This window comes from Delphinus delphis, chromosome 8 (assembly GCF_949987515.2).
Source record: "Delphinus delphis chromosome 8, mDelDel1.2, whole genome shotgun sequence".
Taxonomy (NCBI): domain Eukaryota; kingdom Metazoa; phylum Chordata; class Mammalia; order Artiodactyla; family Delphinidae; genus Delphinus; species Delphinus delphis.
Window position 1 is genome coordinate 47,291,090 of NC_082690.1, and position 24,162 is coordinate 47,315,251.

Here is a 24,162-nt window from a genome sequence, read left to right on the forward strand (position 1 = left end):
GAGCTGCAGGAGGTGGAGTGGAGGGGCCATCTAACACAGGCCGGCATTAGGGTGGGCCTCTCTCTTGAATGGAAAGTTCTGGTTGTATCAATCTATCCTTGTATCCCCAGGGACTAACACAATGCCAGGCACGTGGTAGGTATTCAGTAAGCTTTCACGGAAGGAAAGGAGGGAGGGAGGGAATGTTTTCTAATTTAAGTCCAGGTCAGTGACTTTGGACAAGACCCAGTACCTCAATCCAGATGTCGCCTGGGGTGATTCTCAGCACAGGCTGTTTTATCCCCCAGGGAGACATTTGGCAAAGTCTGCAGATCTTTTTTACTGTCACAACTGGGGGTGCTACTGACTTCAAGTGGGAAGAACCCAGAGACACTGCTAAGTATTCTGTCAATACAATATACGGGTCAAAGAACTGTCCAGGCCAAAACGTCCATAGTGCCACTGTTGAGAAACCCTGAAATGAACCCAGAGCTGTGGCCAGAGGTTGGAAGACTGTATCAGAGAGTTCTGCTTGTTCAAAGCATCCTTGATTCCTAAAGTGTGGACCCCTGGGGGTCTACCCTCCATAAGTGGCTTGGCTTCCAGACCCTTCCAGAGACAGCACCTGGGGAGTGGGGAGCAGCCTCCTCCCTCCCACCCTCCTACCCTCCTTCCCGCTAACCCATGACACTTAACGGGACGGATGCTGTCTGTTGCAGGAGCTGCTCAGGGACCCTCTGTACATTGGCCTGAAGCACCGGCGCGTGCGTGGGCAGGAGTACGACGACCTTCTGGACGAGTTCATGCAGGCCGTGACGGACAAGTAAGTGGGTGACCCTGTCCCTTGTGAAAGAGCACTGTTAAGAGATAGCATGACTAAGTCAGCATGGGTTTTGGAAGAGATGCATGCCTTTCCGGATGGTCCAGAAATTCCAACTTGACGCTGTGTACTCGGAAATCTCAAAGCCAAACGGGCTTGTTCTCTGGGAGAGTCTTTGGGAGCAGAGAAGGGAGGGGAGGGGATGACGGCTAGTTAAGTATCTGCTGTCCGGGGAGGAAAACCCCCTGGGCCGAGCTCTTCTAGGTTCCTGGCAGGACTAGGGATGCTGTTAGCAGCAGGGGAGAGAAGTGTGCCCTTCTGACGGAATGGCTTGGAAGGCAGCTGGCCACCTTAGTTGTCATTTTCCAGCTCCAAGGACCAGGCAGCATCAATGGGCCACCACAACAGGCCACACGGGCTGGGCCTGCGAGATTTACGAGGTGTCGTCTCTGCACGGGAGTGCACCACACTGACAGCTCCTGCCGCTCTGGCCTGCCCCATCTGTTTGCCATCATTGCCCCCCGCTTCCCCCGCTGAGGCTGGGGTGACATGCTGGCTGGTCTCAAAACAGCCCCCCGCTCTCCCACGCTGAGTCTGACAGGCAAGTCAGTCAAAACTGTCTCAGCAGCTCAACAGGCCTCTGCAGACCCAGCAGGTCCCCTTCTTGCTTGAAAACCTCCAGCCTTTCTTGCTGTCCCAAGAGTGCCCAGGTAGGCAGAGCTGGTCTGGACGTCCTTAGCAAAGTACTTCATTGTCTGAGTTCAGCCACTTGAACCAGAGCGGTGGGCCGGAGAGAGAGCTGCTGTGGCCTCTGCAGCCCAGGAAGCCTCATCTGGGTGGGCTTTGGGGGTGGGCAAACCAACCCCACACTTCCAGGTCATTGATCTTGGGCAGGTTACTAAACTTTAAAGTCTCCTTACCTGGATTCCTTATCTGGGGATAAGAAGAAAGCATTCGATCGTTGTTGTGTTTTTTGTTTTCATTTGTTAGGATGAGGGAAAGTAACACTGAAGTTATATGGGATGGGGATGGTCCTAGAGGAAGGATGAAATTGGTAATGGAGTGTGGGGTGTGGAGGTAGGCATGCTGATAAGCAACTGGCCAAGAATCCAGTGCACACCTGGGAGCTTCGTCTTAGGTGGGAGCACAGAGCCCATCCACACAGAGGGAAGGCCACGCTCTAGGCACAGATGCCGGCAGGTGGGTAGATGTTGAGGGGGTGTGCGTGAGAACCCCCTTGGAGGACAAGGTCATCTGCTGAGGGTGAGGATGGGGACAGAGGCTGTGGAGGTTTAAGGTGCAAGAGGTAAGAACTGGCATGTCCAAACTAGGGAACTAGAGGCTGGTTGCTGGCCTCCTGGAGGTTACTGATCATGAATTTAACTTAGGTCAGTTAAACCTTTTCTGTGATTTTCTCTAGCCAGTTTCCACTGTCTGGATGCAGGGCAGGAAGAGACAGAGAGTAGGATTTAATCAGGGTTGGGATTTTGCCAGGCAAGAGAGAAAAAGAGAGAGAAAGGAGTTGAGAGTATATTCAAGGGGATGGTTATAATGATGCATGAGGCCTAGGCCGGGTGAGAAGGGACAGCTAAGGCCCTGCTGGAGAGGAGGGGTGAGGAACAGCAGTATGAGCAATGGACAGTAGGTCCTGATGAGGCCTGAGAATGATTGAGTTGGGTACCAGAGGGAATAAGCTGGAAAGAAAAGAGTAAATCAGAAAGTCAGGGGTTGGAAGCTGAGACTGTGAAGGAAGGGCTGCTATTGAGACACGACCACCAAAACAGCCCATTCGAGGGTCGGCTACGTGAACAGAGGCGTATCATCTAGAACACGAGAGGTGACTGTCCTGCTTAATTCTCCCCCTTTTAGATCATCCTGAATATGACATTCAGTTCCAGACAAGATACTCTGAGGCTGGTAAATTACCTAAAGTGCCTTTGGAGAACCATAGCCACGGCAGTGACAGGAGCCAAAGGCTCAGACTAGTGGGGAGAAGACATAGGGGCTGCTCTGTGGGTACCAGGGATGCGGTCCTCCCTCCAGAAGTCTGAAAGCTGTTCTTCCAGAGGAGGGACTGGACTTGTTTCTGTATACCCAGCCGGAGAAGAACCCATTGATAGAATGCTAAAGAAGGAGGCTTTCCGCTCAAAGTAAATCCAAGCTATCCCACAGTGCAGGGGACTCTGTGAGAACAAGTTCAAGTTCAGGTTGAGTGGCTTCTGGGGGAAGCCACCGTCACAGGAGAAAACATAAGCATCAGTTGTCCTTTAAGATGCCTCCCTGCCCCAGTGTTCTCTTCAGACCTCTTAAGATCCCTGCATGGCTGGCAGGATAGGTTTTATTATTCCCATTTTGTAGAAGAGGAATCTGAGGCTCTGAGAAGCCAAGGAACCTGTCCCAGGTCCCGAAGCTTCCGACAGGACGGCAAATTGACCCTGAGTCTGCTGACTCCAAGGCCAGACTGCTTTCTACAATTACCTGTGGCTGACAAGAGAAGGGAATGAATTTGGCTTTGAGAGCCGGTTCTTTCCTTCCTGTTTCCAGGGCTCATTGCGTATCTAGTGAGTCAGTAGTCATTCCATGATTCCCCACAGAGAAGCCGTGCTATTCGTGTGAGAAGGTTAAATAAACTAGGATGTAAGAGGCTCTTCAAATCATCATTAAAATCTGTTCACAGACACACTCACAGAGTATGCGTCAGCCAAGAGGAATGTGTCCTTACGTGGAAAAGACAGGGGTTGACGCTTGGTTGTTTTAACTTTCTAATAAGCTAAAGCAGATGTTTCTGTGGATACTGTAGTTGGGGAGTGAGCCAGTGTCCCAGGATCTCTTGGGAATATAGTAGCCCCGTGATGGAATGCCCAGCCGGGGCAGCGCTGGGTGAGTCAGCAACCCTGAGGCCAAACACGATGTGCTTTAAGAAAGAACCTTGGGAAACGTTGACTCCTGCCTTCAACATCCTGTCTCTTTCCAAATGTCCTGCAAATAAAAGCTCCACCTTCTTGCCCCTGCCTGCTAATCGGGTGTTATCTTCAGATTTTTGGGGCCTGAAAAAAAGAGTCGCTGTAGCTCAGTTACTATCCTGGAGTTTGGCCACTGGGGAGAACCCACCGAGGCAAAAGGAATCTCCACGTGCACCTGTGAACCACAGCAGTAAGTGTGTGTGTCCAGCTCAAAGCTAAGACACAGCCTGATGTTCCCGTGGCGAAGACCAGTCATTCCGTGCTTCCTGCTTTCCCTGCCGTGCAGTGGGACCTGGAGCATTGCCCCTGAGGGATAAGTTTTCCCTGATGGTTTCCACTTATATTTTTCATTTCTATTACTTACAGAAGAATGGATGGGAATGGTTCATTTTAAGATTGCATCTGGAGCCCCAGCTCTGTCTGATGCTTGGCCTGGGCTGGACAGAAGTTTGACGTCAGCAAACTTTAGGCAGGCCATGAGAGGAAGCCACCCCCTTTCTCTAGTTCACCAAACCTAAATATAGAGATTGCTAAGCTCCTGAGATAAGAGTGATAAACAAGAAGGGAGATAATAGTTTTTTTTAAAACGTGACTTTTAAAAAAAGCATCTGCATTTTAGCTCCAGGAAAATTTCTTTTTGAGTCTCTCCATCTTTCTCTCTGATTTTCTCTCTCTCTCTCTCTCTCTCTCTCTCTCTCTCTCTCTCTCACACACACACACACACACGCGCGCGCACCATCCTACACCAGATTCCTGAGGTTTATGCCATAGTGGAACTGGCATAGTACAATTTCATCACATTCTGGTGGTTAAGGCAAATCAGAGGTGCATACCAGATTCCAAGAGAGGTGATAACACAAGGGTCGAAACACCAGGAGGCATGTTCATTGGGGAAGCCACCAAGGTAACAGACCATCACACACCATCCAGCCTGGGAGGGGTAAGGAATGGGGCAGCCAGCATTACAGGAGGATGCGCTCTGAAAATGCAAGAAGGGCGGAGCAAACCATAGCATCATTACACATGGAAACAGGGAGATGCGTCAAATACAACTGATAGTCAGTTATTGGGTATCTGCTGGTATATAAGACGCTGTGTCAAATGTAGGCGGAAATCCACAGAGAAATAAACAGTACAGCTCTCAAGGAGCTGTTCATTCAGAGACATTTTTTGTCTACCTACTGGAGTTCAGACCCGACCTCTCAGCTTTCTTGGCCTCGGAGTCTCTTTAAGAAGAATTCTAGGGAGAAAACATGAAGTTGGGAGTTACCAGTTCATAGATGGTAGGTAAGGTCAAGGGCATGGTGGGGTTCACCTAGGGAAAGAGAGTAGAGAAAGAAGAGAGAATGGCTCACCACCGTTTTTGGAACCATGCCCTGTGAATAACTGCAACTTAAAGTGCTCAACAAAATTTAGGATTAGACTAGGATGTTGTTGGTAGAAATGGCAAGGAGGGTAAAAGGTTTGGTTCCTCGTACCAGCTCTGATTGCTAGGATCCTAAGGCCTCTCTAGGTGCAACAGGAAATGATGATTGATTAGCAATGTCTGCCCTGCAGGGGAGTGAAGCGTGGCAGCATATGTGCCATGCTTTAGCCATCCTGGATCTGTGAAGAGCCTATGGCCTAAGCATCTGCAACTTCATGAGCCCTCACCCTCACCGGTCCTCCTGCAACTTCTACAGTCAGCAGAAACTCAGAGGCCAAAGGAACCTGAAGGCTGAAGATTTCTCATAGCTAGGTGTTCAGGATATTTCAAGAGCTACACCAAGCCTGTCTGTTGGGTCCACATGAAACTGCATCTCCTTCTGAGTTACAGAAACAGGCAGGAATATGCTCCCCTGGGTACACTCCACCCTCACGCCCACCCCAGTCCCCTCTGGAACAAAGCAGTGGCTCAAATAAGCATAAGCATATGAGTACGGACCTGTGGTTCCCAAACCTGGCTGGTATTGGGCTCCTCCGGGGAGTTATCAAGAATATAGACTCCAGCCTCCTGTGCCATATAGGCCCGGACTGAGGCCTGGGCATCTCTGCTTTTGAAGCTTTCTTGATGCTTCTGTTAGAGCCACACAAAGGTTGAGATCTAAAAAGCTCAGATGGACTACATTCCCAGTAGAGGCATGTTTTGAGCAGCCCCAGCTCCCCCTACTTTCAGAGTCGGACTGGAGCCTGAGGCAAGGGTCAAGGACCAATACACATCATATACAATTGATAGTCAGTATTGAGAGGCTTTCCACACATCTTCCCACCGGGGACCTGCATGAAGAAAGGCCCAGCACCTTCTCTGGGCTCACCCTCCCAGGCAGTCTATCTTGACAACACACCTGCAGCTCTAACAGTTTCCTTCTGGTCTGAAAACCCCCCCAACCCGGGCTGTGCCTGCTGCTTCTGCTGGTGTCCCCTTCACCCTGGAGGAACTTGAACTGCTTTCAGGCCTGACGTGATTGCATTTCCACATATGGGGAAAGCACACACACGCACATCTGGGCACCCCTTCCCAGAAGACGCGTCATGGGGAGGAATCAGGCCCACCTTTCCCCACCAGCCAGGTGCAAGCTCAAGCCTGATCCCCTGGCCTCAAGCCTTGACTCTGTGAGGGCTGACGAGCGTGGAAGAGGGAGATGGCAAATGCATTGGTAAGGTAAGGCAGTCATGACTGCCTCATTCAGGGGGTTTCTTACAAAGTGCTTCCCCTGGAAATACAGAAAGTCACATCACCCTCCCAACAAATTTATTTATTTATTTATTTATTTATTTATTTATTTATTTATTTATTTTATTTATTTTATTTATTTATTTATTTATTTATTTATTTATTTATTTATTTTGGAATTTGACTTTTCAAACTCGTTCCATGAGGGAATATATTTTTCTGGCAAAGAGACAGGAGCAGCAGGTACTGCATCAAGTGTTCCTGGGAACTGAGCTTTATTTCACCACTGAGGTGAGAAAACTCATTCTAGAAGCTCCAAGAAAGCTAAGAGCAGCACAAATAAACAATGTATCTAGTCATGCTTTTCCAGGGCTTTTGAGTAAGGACTACGTGCCCAGCACTCTACTAAGCCCTGTAATGAGATTCAAAGAAATAAGACGTGCCCTGTGTCCTCATGAATCTTACAGACCTTCCCAAAAGACAACATTTTGAACAGGAACTAATTAGAGAAGTGTTAAGTACTCAACTGTTTGGTGTTGACTTTCAGTTCAGCGGAAATTCAGAGAAAGAAGCAATCAGGGAGCACTGGGAAGAGATGGAAAGTAAACAGATTCAGGGCCAAATGTGATTAAGCAACAGGAGAAAGCACATTCCATATGGATGATACATCATGAGAAAAGCAAGGACACAGCAAAGGCAAGGACAAGGCAAGGAGTACGCAAAAGACTCTGGAAGACTGGTCCCACTAGAGGTGAATGTTTATTGGTTCCAAAAAAGGTTAAGTAGCAATAGAGCAGGCTATGTGATGGGCCTCGAAACCCAGGCAGAAGGTTGCAATTAGTAGAGCTCAAAAGTGGAAAGGGCTTCAGTTATCTAATCCAGTGGTTTTAAACCAAGTTTCCCCGAACCCCAGGCATTTACAGAGGTGCATCAGGAGTGCTAGAAATGAATATTTTCCACCAACCATACAAGATTGAAACCACTTGAAGGAAAACATCATTGTTTTTAATCGCTTTCTGTGTCAGGGTTCTGCTCAAGATTTCATTAGTTAAAAAATTCTTCTACTAAAAATGTTTGAAAACTATCAATCCACACAAAACCTTATTTGGGACTTGATTCAGAGAACAATAGGGAGCCATGGTAGGTTCTTGAACAACAAAGTATTGAAATTGTCAGGACGTGGGAGAAGATTAGAACAGCAGCCATAGCAATGCCCCAACTCAAATTCTGCCCTCCCCAGAGAGGTCTGCCCTGACCAGCCTGTCCTGAAACTTTCTTGCTGTTTGTAGTCGTAGCATAATTTATTGGCTGTATAATTCATTTGCTAATTAATCATGCACTGCATCACGGCATCTTTTCTATAATGGTCTAGAGCTTTTCTTTAAAGCTTTTTTGGTCTTTTAACTTTTCATCGTCAGAGCAGAGACTGGGCAAAGATGTGTCTGGACTATTGTAGAGAGGTTCAAGTATCAGCCTGGCCCAGACTAGATGGACTTTGAAGAACATTCCTTCCTCAGGTCCTATAACTCTGTAACATATCTACCAGACTGGTAGTTCCTGGGGGGCAGGGAGCATGATTTTACTCATGGTGGACCCACCGTAAATAGTAAGGGTGGGAGTTGGATGGTTGGTTGGTTGGTTGGGTTGGTTGGCTGAGGGATTGAAAGCCTTCACCAGGCTAGCTATCAGTTAGAATGGACTGAAGGTTATGAATTTGATGGCATCTGAAGACGCTCAGAGGAAGGAATGTTGAGACCCATTCTAGCTTGTCTGGCCTCTGAAAAAACAGGTCAGTTTCCCAGTCTCAGCCTGACGTGGCTAATTGTTGACAGTCCAGCTCCTACGTGTTCCCATCAGAATAGGAGCCAGATGCTGCAAAATGACAGTCTCTCGTGCCTGTGAAGACTCTATCTTGGGTCACAGAAAGGGCTGGAAGGCTGTAGAAAAACACAAACCAGCACCCAACTCTCCAGGACCTATTTGTTTGCATCGTGACCAAGCAGACTGAATAATTGAGAGGCCAAAATGTGATGGGGGAAGTTCACTAACTGGGGAGATGGATTCAGTGATGCCAGCTGGCTGTTTCCATTTCATTTTTCCCCAAGAGGCAGAGTAGGAACAAAATCATGCCCAGACCTGAAAGTTTCATATTACAGCAGAGGAGAGGGAGGGATAGAAGGGTTTTTCCCCCTGATTTTTCTCAATGGATTAATAGTAATAATAATAACAACTCTCTTTTACTTAATTGCCTGCTATGCACAGACTCTAATATAAGCGCTTCATACAGCATTAATTCACTTAATTCTCACAGCAACCCTCTGGGGTGGGTACTATTATTAGCTTCATTTTAAGGGATGAGGAAACTGAAGCTTATAAGGTGTAAGTAACCCCCCTAAGAACGAGAACCCTATTAAGACCCCACCCACTAGCAACAGTTGTTAGAAGCACAAACTCTAGAGCTACACTGCCTGAGTTTGAACCTCTCATCTGCCACTTTTTTTTTTTTAACATCTTTATTGGGGTATAATTGCTTTACCATGGTGTGTTAGTTTCTGCTTTATAACAAAGTGAATCAGTTATACATATACATACGTTCCCATATCTCTTCCCTCTTGAGTCTCCCGCCCTTCCACCCTCCCTATCCCACCCCTCCAGGTGGTCACAAAGCACCGAGCTGGTCTCCCTGTGCTATGCGGCTGCTTCCCACTAGCTATCTATTTTACGTTTGGTAGTGTATATAAGTCCATGCCTCTCTCTCGCTTTGTCACAGCTCACCCTTCCTCCTCCCCATATCCTCAAGTCCGTTCTCCAGTATCACCTGCCACTTATTAACAAGCTATTTAATTTTCTGTGCCTCGGTGTCCTCATTTCCAAGATACATTTTTAATATTTAACTTGTAGATTGTTTCTGCTAAATAAATGAGACAATCCATGTAAGATGCTTACCATTATACCTGAGTAAGAGTAAACATGAATGTTTGCTATTATTAATAATAATAATAACTTAGGTAGTTTCCAAAGCCACTGTCGTTTAAGCAGTGCTTTAGTACTGCCTCCATTCATGCAATCAGTTAACTTAGCCATTAATATATTCATCTTTTCCTTCCATAGTTCCCCACTCATCCATCCCTGCCATTCCAATAATAGCGTTCTTCTCTTACTCAATTCTTCTTCCCTGGTGCTAATCTGAAGAAATAAAAAGAACCGTTCTGGAAGCACTGGGTGTGATCCATCTCCATGTTCAGATCCCGGGTTTGTACAATTAGTAAATGTTTGGTCCTTGCCCTCTACACCTATTCAGTTAAATTCTGCCCACCACCACCCTCCCCCAAGTGGAGAGGCAGTGTGTGTATCCATGCGGGGGGGAGATCTCATATTTTCTGTAGTTGTTTCAGATGAGCGTTATTTGGGCCTTACAGACCCGCCGTTCTGAGAGCTAAGAAGCTAATTTCCCAAGTGAAGCAATGAGTATAAAAGTGTCCCCTACCAGTGACATGGCTGGAGAACCTGGCAGAGGGAAAACTAACACTCCTCTATAGGGTCACTCCCACAACCCATGCCGTGTGGAATTCCTTGAAGGGAAAAGCAATTCCCCAATGAAAATAAATTCATGATTCACAGTAACCCACATAGAAACAGTCCACAATGTGGGAAAATCAGAAACTAATAGAAGAATTAGAACCCCAAGGAAAAGGAATATTCTGAGAGAGACTATAAAGTGGTTATACTTAGATGTATTAAAGAGCTATTTTTTATAAGAATGAAGTAATAAGGAAAGTACCTAGCACTTAAGAAAAAAAAGTAGCAGGCAGACTTGAAAAAGAAACAGATAAAACTTCTGAAAATGAAAAACAGAGTCATGGACATTCAGCAGAGTTTACTAATGTTAGCTCAAGACACCGTCAGAAAACCCAAATCCTTAAAAATCACTGCCTGCAGGCATTTCAGAGACCCTCCAGTCCTACTGTTGGTGATCCAGAAAGAACCGGGACACCAGGTGCTTTAATCAGGAAAGATTTCTCTGAGCTGCTTGTGAAAAAGAGCATTTCTCTCAAGGGAAAGACAGGATGGATAAGACCGCAGCCCCCAAATCCAAGCCGCATCGTTCCACGCCAGAGAGGATGTAGCAATTCCAGGCAACCCCATGGTACATTTACTCTCATCTTCTCTTTGCCTCTCTTTCTCTGTCTCACTCATTCATACACACATACTATGCAGTCTCTTCTTATTCTACTGCATTCATTTTATTAGGCTCAAGCACATTGTTTTTTAATGTGCTTGAGCCTGTTAAAATGGAGAAAAAATCCTAAAAGCGAACGATTCTGTCAAGATAAGTTATGTAAAGAAAACATGTCTGGATGTATGTATACCACGCCGTTAACAGTGATTACAGTTAAGGCTTGAGATTGCTGGGATTTTTGCTTTCCAAGCCAGTCATTCCTATAATGTTTGATTGTTTGTGTGCAGGCATTTCTTTTGTAATTAGAAAAAAAACAATGGATTTTTAAAAATAATGAGTTGGGCAGCGGTTCTTTCCCGGAGGCAGTTCCTTGCGTTTTTTTTTAAACCCACTAAAGATACGAAGAAGCAAGCAAGCATCCCAGGCTTCACCCTCTGGTGAACTGAGTACTGGTCTAACCTAGGCTCCTACAGACAATAAAGTAACTCACATCCATCAGCTCACGTAATACTCACAATAATCCTCTTAAGTAGATACAGTTATTGTCCCATCCCACTGAAATATAAGTTCCAGGGAGAGATCTTTGTCTCTTCTGTTCACTGCTGTATCTCAAGCGCTCAGAACAATGCCTAACGGCAGCGTGGATTCTCAGTAAACATGTATTGAATGAATGCACACTTTACAGATGAAACGGAGGCACAGAGAGCTTAGGGATCTTGTCCCAGGTCACACCATTAGCAGTGGTGGAGCCAGGCTTTGAACTCAGGTGGTCTAACTCCAGAACCCACCTTCTAACTTGAATACTCTATTTCTTTTCTTCTACATGAAAGAAAAGACAGTCCAACGTACTCCAGACACCTTTTTGATGCAGCAGGCAAGGAGAACAAATGGGAGGAAGGTCTTATGGAAGCTAGTCTACTTCACATACTCATGTCTCCTCTCTCCAGCTTGTTCTAGGGCAGGGTTAGTGACCCACCAGTCCTCACCGTTAGGGAGGCTATGGAGGGGCCAGCCATCAACTCCCATTTTCAAAACTCTCTAGCCCTTCTCAGCGAGGGACGCATCCTCTTTTTTATTTTTTTATTTTTATTGAAGTGTAATTGACATGTATCATTGTGTAAGTTTAAGGTGTACAACGTGTCGATTTGACACATTAATTTTTTAATAGATCTTTATGGGTGTATAATTGCTTCACAATACCGTGTTAGTTTCTGTTGCACAACCAAGCGAATCAGCCATATTCGTACACATGTCCCCATATCTCCTCCTTCTTGAGCCTCCCTCCCACCCTCCCTATCCCACCCCTCTAGGTCATCGCAAGCACCGAGCTGATCCCCCTGTGCTGCGCTGCTGCTTCCCACCAGCCGGCTATTTTACATTCGGTAGTATATATATGTTGATGCTACTCTCACTTCGCCCCAGTTTCGCCCTCCCAGCCCCATGTCATCAAGTCCATTCTCTATGTCTACCTCTTTATTCCTGCCCTGCTACTAGGTTCATCAGTACCACTTTTTTTTTTAAGATTCCATATACATTCGTTAGCATACGGTACACATTAATATAGTGCAATATGATTACCACCACCGCGTTAGCTAAGCCTTCTATCACATCACATAGTTATCATTTCCTTTTTTTGTGGTGGGAAAATTCGCCAGCACCTGAGTCAGTTGGCACTTGGTTCTTCCTTCTTAGCTACCTAACAGTGGTCCAGTTGCCCCATCATTCACCAGAGCTGGGCGCCCCCTGCAGGCCTCTCCACAAACTGCAAACCCAGCCAGTGTTACCGAGCCCCGGGGGAAAAGCTGAGGCTCATTGGCTCCAAGCTTCTCCTGGTGGTTTTAAATAATACAAACAAAGGAAAAGCCCTAAGCTTATGGCATCCAGACTACAAGGCAAGTTTCAATATTTTATTTTAATTTTGAAAGATTGTAAAGAGTGTAACCATTAGCTCTAAATCTTGATTGTAATGTTTCACAGGAGCGTTCACACGCTGAGTCCCTCTCAGCAGGGACAGTCACTGCTCAATATTTTCATATACACTGAATTTTAGGAATGCCTTTTGCCGTTCAACCTGTGTCTTACTTTATTTTCCCACCTGGCCCTCCCTAGGACTGTAACACACATCTTAGAATACCTGAACAAGAAACAACCTGCTCATTGATCCAACTCCATCACTTTATAGGTGGGGAAACTGAGACCCAGAAAGAAAGTTCTTTCCCCGGAGTCAGATAATGATAAAAAGCAGTGGGAAATTAAGGGGAACTTATCCAGTTGTTTGCTCCCATTCACATAATTTATGAAATCTCTTCCAAGTTTCCATTTAGCCTGTATTTATCATATGCTTTCTCTGGGCCCCAGAGTGTGGCCAAAACAAAAAGACCTAGAGTTCAGTTGAGTTCAGACCTAGAGTTCAACTGTCCTAGAGTTCAGTTCTCCCTTGAGCTTGTAATATGGACACATAAAATAATCAGAAAATAGTTCAAGGCAGCATTCAATTATTCTTTTATCTATTTATTCTTGTATTCACCCATACTTGAATTCATTCAATGGACAGATATTTATTGAACGTAGCAATAAGTCAGAAATAGACTTTGCTCTCAAGAAGCTTATAATTGACTGGGAAAAATTAAAATATGTTTAAATAATTACTGCTGAGTTTGTGTAGATTTAATGTCTACTTAGTTAATGGCCCTGCCTGCAGCGTCAGTCAAGGCTGATGGGGGAATACAGTGGTCAAAGGCCTGGGGCATTTAGTTGGAGTTCAAAGTCATGGCCTTCTTCCCAGGAAAGAGCTAGCAATTCACTTTTACAAAGAACCTACTCTGTGCTGGGTGCTTTACTTTTAATTATCACTGCAACCCTTAGGGATAAATAAACTGAGGTTCAGAAAGGTTAAGTAACTTGTCCCAAATCACCCAGTTAGAAATGGAAGAGTCTGGGCTCACCCCAAATCCATCTGACTTCAAAATCAGAGGTGCTTTCCTACAGCCTCTGCTGCCTGCTCTCCCAGCCTAGCTGGAAACCCTTCCCTGCTTGCGGCCTCATTTGTGTTGATTCCTCGGGGTAAAGGAAAGGGGCTGAGCTATTGTGATACAAAGATACTTTGCAGCAGTGGCCTCTAGAAGAGGACAGTGGGGCTTCCAGGGGACCGGGAGTCACGTGGGCTGGGTGTGACCGGTCACCCCTATGGAAGGACTGTGCTCTGGCAGGCATTCATTCATGCTTCCATTTGTTCACCAATGCTGGCTGAGCTGGGCAAGCACAGGGCCTTGGGCATACGGCAGCAGGTTTGTTTGGGCTTCTAACTTGGGTGTCTGAAGCGGATTTGTCCAGAGCAGGGGGCAGGAGAGGGGGTCCGTTAAAACTCCTTCTTCAGCTGTCGTGCCCCACGTGGTGAGTGAGACACCTCCCCTGCCCTCAAGGACCCTGCCTAGTGCCTGTTTTGACCTCGTCTGTCCCCTAACCTGGCTTAGTCTTTCCTTTCTTCCCCTCCCTGACTTTGACTCACTTTGGTCCTGAAAGGCCACAAACACAGACTGCGATTTCCAACCTTATTGTCTTTCACCTGAATGTCAACATTCAAGGTGGAAGTTAGCCAGTTGCACAAGGGAGGGACAGTTTAGATGCTTAGGGAGTCCAAGGTACAACTGTATGACACACTGTATGGTACAAATACTACAGTAGTACACCTGAACAGAGAGATCAGAATAGACCAAACTAATGAGAGAACATCAGTCACCTCATTAAAACTAAAACGTACAACCTGTGGGCAGATCAGAGCTGGTGTGAATGCCAGTGCCCCAGGTCAGCCAGTGGGTTGGAGGCTAGGAAAAGTGCCCAGGCTTTAAGAGCAGAAGGTTGGGGTGTGAGCTGCTGTGACCTAGAGGAAAAACTCAGTACTGGCCTCTGACCTTTGAGAGGTCGAGAGGTCAGCAGATCAGCCACCATCCTCTTCCCAGCACTGGGATTTCTGGCGCCATTTGCGTGGTTGCCCAGGAAGTCAGACAAATGGGGAAATTGAGGAGGAAATACAAACTGTTCCTGGAGTGTTTTCTGTCTGGCCTGGGATTGCCGTCAGAGCAGTGACTGAGGAACGGCCACATTATTCTGGTACTTTTGCTTAGAAGTTCCTGCTTCCTTTGACTGTCTTTTGACACGATGGGAGTTTTCCCCCATTAGGCCGGAATGGCAGCCACAGGAGCCCGCCAGTCTGGCTGCCACAGCCGGCACACCAGGGGAATCTCCCAGCGTGGGACCTGGGAAGGGAAGGGCCTCGGAGGTCCATACACCACGTCCACCGTGGCTGGAATCCTTTCCACAACCTCAATGCCAAGTGAAGTTCTGGGGACCCTGGAATCACTTCCAGGGACAGCGTCTTCCATCCAGCATTCGAGATCTCTGCCTTATGTGGCACAGAAATCTCTGTCCTGATTTCCGCCTGTTGGCTCTGCTTTTCTCTTAAGGCCGCATAAGATCAGTCTACCCTAATTCCCTGTCCACAGAACGGTCCTGCGTGTCTTTGAAGATAAGCATTATGCCTCATTCCACTGAGATTTCTTTTTCAGGCACAATATTCCCGCTTTCCCCAATCCATGGTTTCCAGTTTCCTCACCTACAGAAGAGTTTCCCTGTCATCCTTGTGAGTCCCTTCCCAAGCACCCCTCCCGCCCCCCGCAGAGTGAGTCACTCCCTCTACATATGTGTGGTGTGAAGGCTGCACATCTGTCCCTCCACTAGGCTGTGACGTCCCAGAAGGAGGAACCATGTCTTCTTCACATTCCAACTGGACTTTGGCTCCTGTCTGCTCCCATCTCCCTAAGACCTCGAGCCCCCATCATCACTCCTCGCATCTCCCCTCCTTACTGGCTTCTCTATCTCATACACACACCTCCCATCAAAAATGCATCCATCCTCCAGTCCCACGTCCACCACCAGCTGTCTCCCTACCCTTGTTTCATAGCCAAGCCTCTTCTTTAACCCCCCGCAGAACGGTTCCCTCCCCACGACTCCACCGGAAGTGCTCTGGCAGAGTTCACAAGTGATCTTCTGACCATCACTTCCCCGCCCCCCGCCAACACTTCCAGATCCCTGTTTCCGTTGACATCTCCGCAGCAGCTGACACTGCCCACAGCCTGTCATGCGGCTCCTGTGGCGGCTGCCACCGTCCACCTCGCCGGTCCCCCTGCTGACTTTCCTTCTCTAGACTCTCTTCCTCCGCCCCTTGCTGCCCCCTGGACGCAGGTGTGTGCGAGGTCTGTCCTTGGCCTTGCTCCCTGCTCGGTGCACACGCTCTGCCTGAGACCCTCACAACACTCTGAACTCCCCATTCCTCTCTGCTGAGCCTCATGTAGCATCTGCTCTTCCTGAACACGTCCACTTGGACGTGCCAGCACCTCAGACTCAGCACGGGCCAAGCCTGTCTTGCGGAGCGAGGTTATCTGTCCCTCCCTGTCCCCAGCCTTGGCGACCAACAGATGCCGCCACCCCCATCCCGGGCTCCTCCTCATTCAGCTTCCATGTCCTGCACGTGATTAAATCCTGCCCTTAAGAACAATCGCCTCCATGGACTCAGTGCCTACGACGTGCCAGGCTTTTTATTTACATTATCTCATTTAATTCTCACAGCAGGACTGCAAGAGAGGTATTATCATCCCGCTGTCTTATCAGCAAAGACTGAAATTTGGATTAAATAACTCGCCTGGGGTCACACGTTTAGTAAGTGATGGCTCCAGACCTGCGCAGCCCCAAAGCTCCCTCCACTGCCCACCCTCTGCCTTCACATCTGTCACCCCGCCCTCCTCTCATTCGTGGTCCCTGTTGCCTCGCCCCAGCACTTCACGGTCTCTCACGGGGGCTCCGTGCCTCCAGGATGTCCTCCCAGCTAGTCCATCCCATCACCCACTCTGCTGCAGAATGGACGTCCTAAAACACAGGCCACTTTCCTGCCCGAAGCCCCTCGGTGGGTCCCCATCGTCCCCCGACTGTGTAGGCTCTTTTACACAGGCATGTAAAGGGGTGGCCCCTGAAGTCCGCCTAGCCTCAGCTCTCCCCACATCTCCCCTTCTTCACCCCTCTCCCAGCTCTGGTTATTTTCCTGCAGCTCCAGGAAGGCCCCCCATTCTCATTCCAGATGCATGTGCTGTTCCCTCTGCCTGAGGTGCCCTTCTCCCTCCCCCCCACCCCCCCACCTGCACAGTCTGCCCCTGAACCTCTGCTCTCCCTCAGGCCGAGCCTCAGTCTCCTGCTCTGTGGAGCCCTCAGTTTCTCTCCCAGAAGAGCTGATTGCCCCCTTGGAGGCCTCCCACATGCCTAGGACATACCTTCATTATTACCCTTGTCACAGTATGTTGCACCTGCTTTTTTTATTTTCCTGTGTCCCTGTCAGACTTGAAATTCTTGAACTTGCCTTTGTAATCTAGCAGGGAAGACAGTCCCTTGTTCACAGTGGACACTTAGAAATGTTTGCTGCATTGAACATTTATATCATACCTAGGAGAGTTCCTGGCACAAAGGGGAGACCCTGCCCGATACATTTCTTTAATAATTAAAACAGAAATGTCAATAAATAATTGTGATGCAATGTGATGTATCCTAACAGAGATACGCCCAGAGTGGCAAGGCAGCCCAGGAAAGAGAAGAATTACTGTTACCCTGGGTAAGGAAATCGATGGGTCAGGGAAGCCTTCCTAGAAGACATGACATTTCAGCAGGGCCTTACCGTTTAAGTAGGAGTTGGCCAGGGTAAAATGAGGCCCTCTGGGCACCTGAGCAAAGACATGGAGCAGTGCAAGGGCCCACAGTGGTTGGGAAGCAGCAAGGTATGCCCAGGGCAACGGAGGACATGAGAAGGGGGTGAGCATTAAGGTTGGGGCCAAAGTGAACGCCATCTAAGGAGTCTAAACACAACCCCAAAGGCAGTGGGAGCGCTGTAAGGATTTTAAGAAAAGAAATTGCACAGATCTGTGTTTAGAAAGATACAGTGGATGGATTGGGGGAAGGGAAATAAAGCTGGAGGAGGTGAGATCCATTATTATAGGATCCTGGCCAGAAGTAACAATTGCAGGAATCCCAGGGAGAGATGGCCTCGCCCTGAGTCCACCCAGCCCCTGCAAAGTTCTTTCTGCAGAGAGCTGTGTCTGTCAAACTGTGCTCATATAAATGGAGAGGGTGGGACACAGAAAGGTGAGGTCTCTAGTCAAATAAGTTTAGAAAATGCTGAGTTAAACAGACTTCTTAATGCAGGACTCTTCAGAATCTTTCATACACATTGTATATGTTATATGAACATTCAGAGTTTCCTAAATGGTTTGAGCCATGGGACCTCTTTCTGAGAGCATCTCAAGGGACTAGAGTTTAATGGAATGTGTAAAATAAAAACAAAGACCTAGAGCTTTCGGGATTCTTTCAGCTCTAATTCCTGGAAGGACAATATAAACAAAAGAAATAGTTTTCCACTGGGTATAACTGATGTCCTCACCATGCACTCTGCTGGGGGGTCTTGTGTGTGTGTGTGTGTTTTGTTAGGGGCATGGAGTGGGCTGCCATGGAAATGAGTGGTAGGTTTTAGTCATTCTGTTTGGAGGCAGGCTGAGCAAATTCACCTGCTCTTCCCAGGTGCCCTGTGTTTGTTCAGGCCTGAAAGAGGTCAGACCCACGTGTTTGAAAGAATGGCAGGTCCTGACCTTCAGAACAAAGAAACCAGGTCTACAGCCCATGGAATGTTCTGGTCTCACGCAGCCTTTGGTCAGCTTGCTGGGGGGAAGGGCAGAGCAACCATCTCAGAATCTCTTTACCCTGGGGAGGCTGCATCCCAGGTGGCAGGTACCCGGCTCCGTGGTCACATTGTCACACACAGCTCCCTAGGGCTCCCAGGCACAAGTCGCCATTTTCAGGCTTCCTCTTGCCTGAGGGCTGGAGGAAGAAACCTTTTAACATCCACCCATCGGCCTTGTGGCTTTAAGTGAGCCCCGGCCTTAGAATGCCTTCTAGGGCAGCGCCAAGGCCAGTTCCCATCCGAGTCCCCAGGGTGGAGGAGTCTGGGCAGCTCCGTGTGCGGCCTGGGAAGGCGCCTCTTTCTCCATTGCAGGAATTCTTCCCTGAGAAGCAGCAGATATTCCTCAGCCCCTGCCAGGAGTTCAGGGTGAAGAGTTCAAAAGTGCAGAAGGGGACAAACAGGAGCCGCCCGGGTGAGGGGCAGCTTCTGGCAGGATGGAAGGTCAGCGATGAACTGCCGGCACTGAAGACAGGAAACGGCCCAGAGCCCTGAGTAGGGGGCCTGAGCGGGGCCCCTCTGGAGGGGCTGCTGCTCCAGCCGTACGACCTGGACAGTGGCCGCCTCCGCCCTGCTCACTCAGCCGGTCTGCTCTGGGTCAGCTCAAGGAGGACTCGAAAATACTGATGTTCCTGTCATACGTTGCTCTTACCAGGAACGGTCAGACCTCCCTACTTTGGACTTACATCTCAGTGACGCTCCTAGTGTATCTATTCCAACCCTACGTTAAGGAGCTCCTGCTTCTCCCGCGAGGCTCTCAGATCAGGAACTAAGACCCAGAGAGAAAGGGGACTCACCCAAGACTCAGAGCTTATATCAGAGACAGAAGGAGAATACAATTTTCCTGTCCCCCAGTTCAGCGTTTTCTTCACCACGTGGCACTGTTTTTCTCGTTGGAGAAAGAAACCTAACTTTTTTTTTTTTTTTTTTTGCTGTATGCGGGCCTCCCACCGCTGTGGCCTCTCCCGTTGTGGAGCACAGGCTCCGGACGCGCAGGCTCAGCAGCCATGGCTCACGGGCCCAGCCGCTCAGCGGCATGTGGGATCCTCCCGGACCGGGGCACGAACCCGCGTGCCCTGCATCGGCAGGCGGACTCTCAACCACTGCGCCACCAGGGAAGCCCAAGAAACCTAACTTTAACGTCTACTTCACTTTATGTTTTACAGAATCATATTGCTGTTAAAACTAAACTAAGTTCTGGCGTCAGATAGAGCTGGATTCAGATTCCAGCTCCACCCCTTTCCAACTGCAGGAGAATAAATAACCCCGGGGGCAAATAACTGAACGTCCTGTAGCTCAGGATTCCTTCTCTGCAATGGCACCTACCTACTTCATAAGGTCATGGGAAGATTAGTTGAGATAATTCATGCAAAGAACTCAGCCTGCTGCCCAGCACTGTCCATAACCATTAGCTGTTTTCGTTACTGTTATCACTGGTAGAAGTATTTTCATGAATATGTAAGGCAGTTATAATTAACATTTAAATTGGTGTTATGATGAAAGTCCAGCATCCTGTATTTGGATATACATGGATGAATTGAGAAAAGGTTTTTTGTAACCTAAGCTTTTAAAATTTTCATTTTGAAATTTTTTTTTGTTCTTAATTGGCTTTTAATTAGTTTAACAAGTTGGCAGGAAAACTCACACTAAAATTCCACCCACTCCTTCATGTACCCAGCTCTTCCTAAAACATTTACTGAACAACTACAGTATGGGTTTATCATGGGTGCTCAGTAGATGCTTGTAGACGGATGGATGGACAGGCAGATGGATGGGCAGAGGGAACGGACGGATGATGGATGGATGGATGGATGATGCAAATAGAGCAACTGAAGTAACCAGCCTTGGTTCAGACTGGATAGTTAGTGGTGTGGTTTCGTGAAAAGCCATAAGTCAGGAGCCAAGGGACCAGGAAAAAGCGGTAAAGGGCCCAAAGGTCTCCCTGGAGATGAAGAAGAGGTATAGTGGAAGTAAGGGAGGTGGAAGGAGAGGCTGTGGTCAGAGACTGAAACGCACAGTGTGAAATTTTAGTAGGAGCGGCTCCTGGTGACGAAAGGTCCAGGGAGCAGCCATGGGGAGGGCATCCAAGGTGGGTAGGGGTCCTGGAGGTCATTAACTACAAGGAGGTCAAGAAACTCTGAGTCTAGGTTATTGGATGGCAGATGCACATAGCCTTTTATCCAATTCCAAGTTAGGATTAAAGCGACTTGAATGAATGAGATTTTACTCTGTATCTCATCAAATTCCTCCCTGGGAAGGTTCTCTTACGTGAAACTGAATTTGCCATGAAAGAATAATAGTGCACTGAACAAAGGTATTTATTTATAATCCCTGCCTTATTTTTTAACCTAAGAGTGGTGTTGCTTAAAGGTCAAGTGTGTGTGTGTGTGTGTGTGTGTGTGTGTGTGTGTGTGTAAGAGACAGAGAGTGAGAGAAAGGAGAAATGACGTGCATCACATTGTTCTGTCGTCTGACCTTTTCAGCAGTTTAGCTCCAGGCCAGTGCGGGAGCAACCCTGAGAGTCTTGTGAGGATTCTATATATCAAAAGGTCACCGACAACCAAAGACATTCTGTTCCTCCCTCCCCATCCAAATACTTGAAATTCACACCCTGAACAAAAATTCACAGTAAATGTTGGTTTGGTGAACATAGCATTATAATTGTGCACTGAAGGGGTTTTTTTTTTGTTTTTTTTTAAACCATTTCTATTCGTTGTACAAGGAGAAGAGGGCTGGATGGTGGGTCAGGAGACACTTCAAGCTCCCTACCACTACCCCCACCAGCACTTGCTCTGTGACTGGGAATAAGAACTGTGGCCAGGATGACACGTGTGTAGCACTTTACAATTTAAAGATCACCCCCAGCTTTTAATCCTCACCACAGCCGCAAAGTTGGCCAGGCAAATATTCTGCCCATTGACAGATGGAAAACTGAGGCGGAACAGAGAAGTGAAGTGACACTCGGTTGCAGTGGCAGAGACAGGTCAGGCCCACGAGCCTCCTGACCCAAGCCCAGAGCTCAGCACTGGACTGAGGCAAGTTGCTGCCTCTCCATTTCGGGCCCTGTGACATGAACCTGTCTCCAAATCCCCCCACCGACAGCTCCAACTGGAAGGACCATGGTAGGAGCAAATATTTGCCTGCCCACTGGCATTTCTACTGTACTTTTTCTGCTTCCTCCCTTTTCTGGTGGTGTGTTTCCTTTTACAACAAACCTCTGTAAACAGTTTCTGAGAATTACTGAGCTATGTTTGTAATGCAGATGTACTCAGGGAGTATGTAAAGTAATCATTTTAACAAAAGGAATAGATATTTAAAATTTAATACTAACTACGGGAAAAGTGCCCGTTGTATAAAACATAGTTTATCTTTGGATTCAATGTTTATCTTTGGTTTTACAAAGTAGTTTGTACTTTCAGTATTTTCTACATAATATAGTCAAATGCAGAGCAGTTGCAATGCATCCAAAAAATGGGTACATTTTCTGAAAAGAAAAAAAGGATATGCCATGCACAAAATTCAGAGGTTGGAAAAAAATGTGTTCTGGGCCACTTCAGTGCTACTCATCCCCTCACAGCCACCAGCCTCATCAGACAGATGCCCCGACAGCACAGGAAGCCCACCACATGTGGGCCCCAGCCACTTTTTCCAACAAGGTCGTACGTCTTTCTTTCCACAGCTGGTCCCAAGCTGGTCCCAGGCCTCCAGTTCACACAGTTGGGAATGGCAGGCACTTCTCCCTACCACATGCCCAGACACTCTGTGCTGATCAATCAGGGCCTTTTTTTCTCAATGAACATGACCACAGATACTGTTGGTCACAAATTGGTCCATGAGATGAAATCCTTTTTCTGCCCATGGATTAAGTAATTTTTAATAATTCACATCACACTTGCTTTCAGAAAGACTCCAATAAGAGACAAAGTACAGGGCTTCCCTGGTGGCGCAGTGGTTGAGAGTCCGCCTGCCGATGCAAGCGACGCGGGTTCGTGCCCCGGTCCGGGAAGATCCCACATGCCGCGGAGCGGCTGGGCCCGTGAGCCATGGCCGCTGAGCCTGCCCGTCCGGAGCCTGTGCTCCGCAATGCGAGAGGCCTCAACAGTGAGAGGCCCGCGTACCGCAAAAAAAAAAGAGACACCGTACAACCCAAAAAAGCAGGATCAAAGAGCCAGAATAGAGTCAGGGGAGGGTGTGTGCAGAGAGCCTCAGCTGGGGGAACCTACCGTTAAAGGGAAGAAGACAGCTCTCAGCTTCCTGACGCCCAGTGTTAACAGGAAACACAGGTTACCAATCCAGTCATTTTTTAGGAAACACAAACTTTTTCCTGACTTTGAAATCTAGAAGGCAATTCTAGTGTAGATTTTAAATAAGACAACTCAAGCCACTTAATGGGCCTTGTCTTTACCCACCAAGGCAGTGTTTCTGAGTTCTCCAGACAGGATCAGAACGATCTGAGGTGCTCACTGAAAATGCATTGTACAGCATGGTGACCGAAGTTCATAATTACTACTGTATCATGCACTTGAAGTTTGCTAAGACGGTAGATCTTAAATGTCCTCACCCCTCAAAAAAAAAAAAAAATGGTAACAGTGTGAGGTGATGTATGTGTTAATTAGCTTGATATTGTGGTAATCATTTCAAATGTATACATGTATCAGAACACCCTGCTGTGTTCCTTAAATACATACAATTTTTATTTGTCAATTATACCTCAGTAAAGATGGAGGAAAAAATACAGATTCCTGAGCCCCACCCCTAAACTCACTGAGTGAGTCTTTGGGAGATGGGCCCGGTGCTCTGCATTTTGAACCAGCTTACCAACTGATCCTGCTCTACCTGTACATGGAGAACACCCTCACCAAGGTGTTAGTGGATGACAGTGGCTTCATGCAGTGGCCTTTCCCAGCCTTCGCGGTATCTTATCAGGGAATAATGCCTGAACCCAGAAGAGTCTCTGGTGGAGGGACTCAGGATCCACTTCAGGATCCGCCAAGGGAGATATCTGGAGGCTGCAGAGGCTCCCCAAGCCTGAGTGGCAGAGGAGCCGGGCTCTCTGCATGCACTTGGGTTTGGAGTGAGCTTTCTGCTGGGATTTCAGATGACCACAGGCCACAGAGAGGCGGGGCCCCATCTCAGCCCTTCCAGCACCCCTGGGGTCTGCCATCCAGAGCCCGTGGGGGTCACCAGCCCACATTACAGACAATGATATGGGCTTGGCTGACCACCGGGCTCTGTACCCCTACTCTCTGCCCCATCTTCGTCCATAATGGGGCAGGCAATTTGCAGCAATGTGGATGCAACTAGAGATTATCATACTAAGTGAGATAAGTCAGCAAGAGAAAGACAAATACCATACTATGCCACTTTTATGTGGAATCTAAAATATGGTACAAATGAACCTATATATGAAACAGAAACGGACTCACAGAGATAGAGAACAGACTTGTGGTTACCAAGGGGGAGAGGGTTGGCAGAGGGATGGACTGGGAGTTTGGGGTTAGTAGATGCAAACTATTACATTTAGAATGGATAAACAACAGGGTCTTACTACTGTATAGCACAGGGAACTATATCCAATCTCCTAGGATAACCTTAATGGAAAAGAATATAAAAAAAGAATGTATGGGACTTCCCTGGTGGCGCAGAGGTTAAGAATCCACCTGCCAATGCAGGGGACACGGGTTCGAGCCCTGGTCCCGGAAGACCCCACACGCCACAGAGCAACTAAGCCCGTGCACCACAACAACTGAGCCTGCGCTCTAGAGCCCGTGAACCACAACTGCTGAGCCCGTGTGC

At 47.7% G+C, this 24,162-nt stretch overlaps 1 protein-coding gene across 3 annotated transcripts in view; it reads left to right on the forward strand.

The window, feature by feature from the left end:
• The window catches only part of ME3 (malic enzyme 3), a 199,020-nt gene that overhangs the window by 152,508 nt on the left and 22,350 nt on the right, over nt 1-24,162 (forward strand). For all 3 annotated transcript variants that reach the window (XM_060018135.1, XM_060018134.1, XM_060018137.1), the window contains exon 7: nt 699-802. In XM_060018135.1, coding sequence (XP_059874118.1) covers nt 699-802 — 104 coding nt within the window. The remainder of the gene's footprint in view (nt 1-698; nt 803-24,162) is intronic.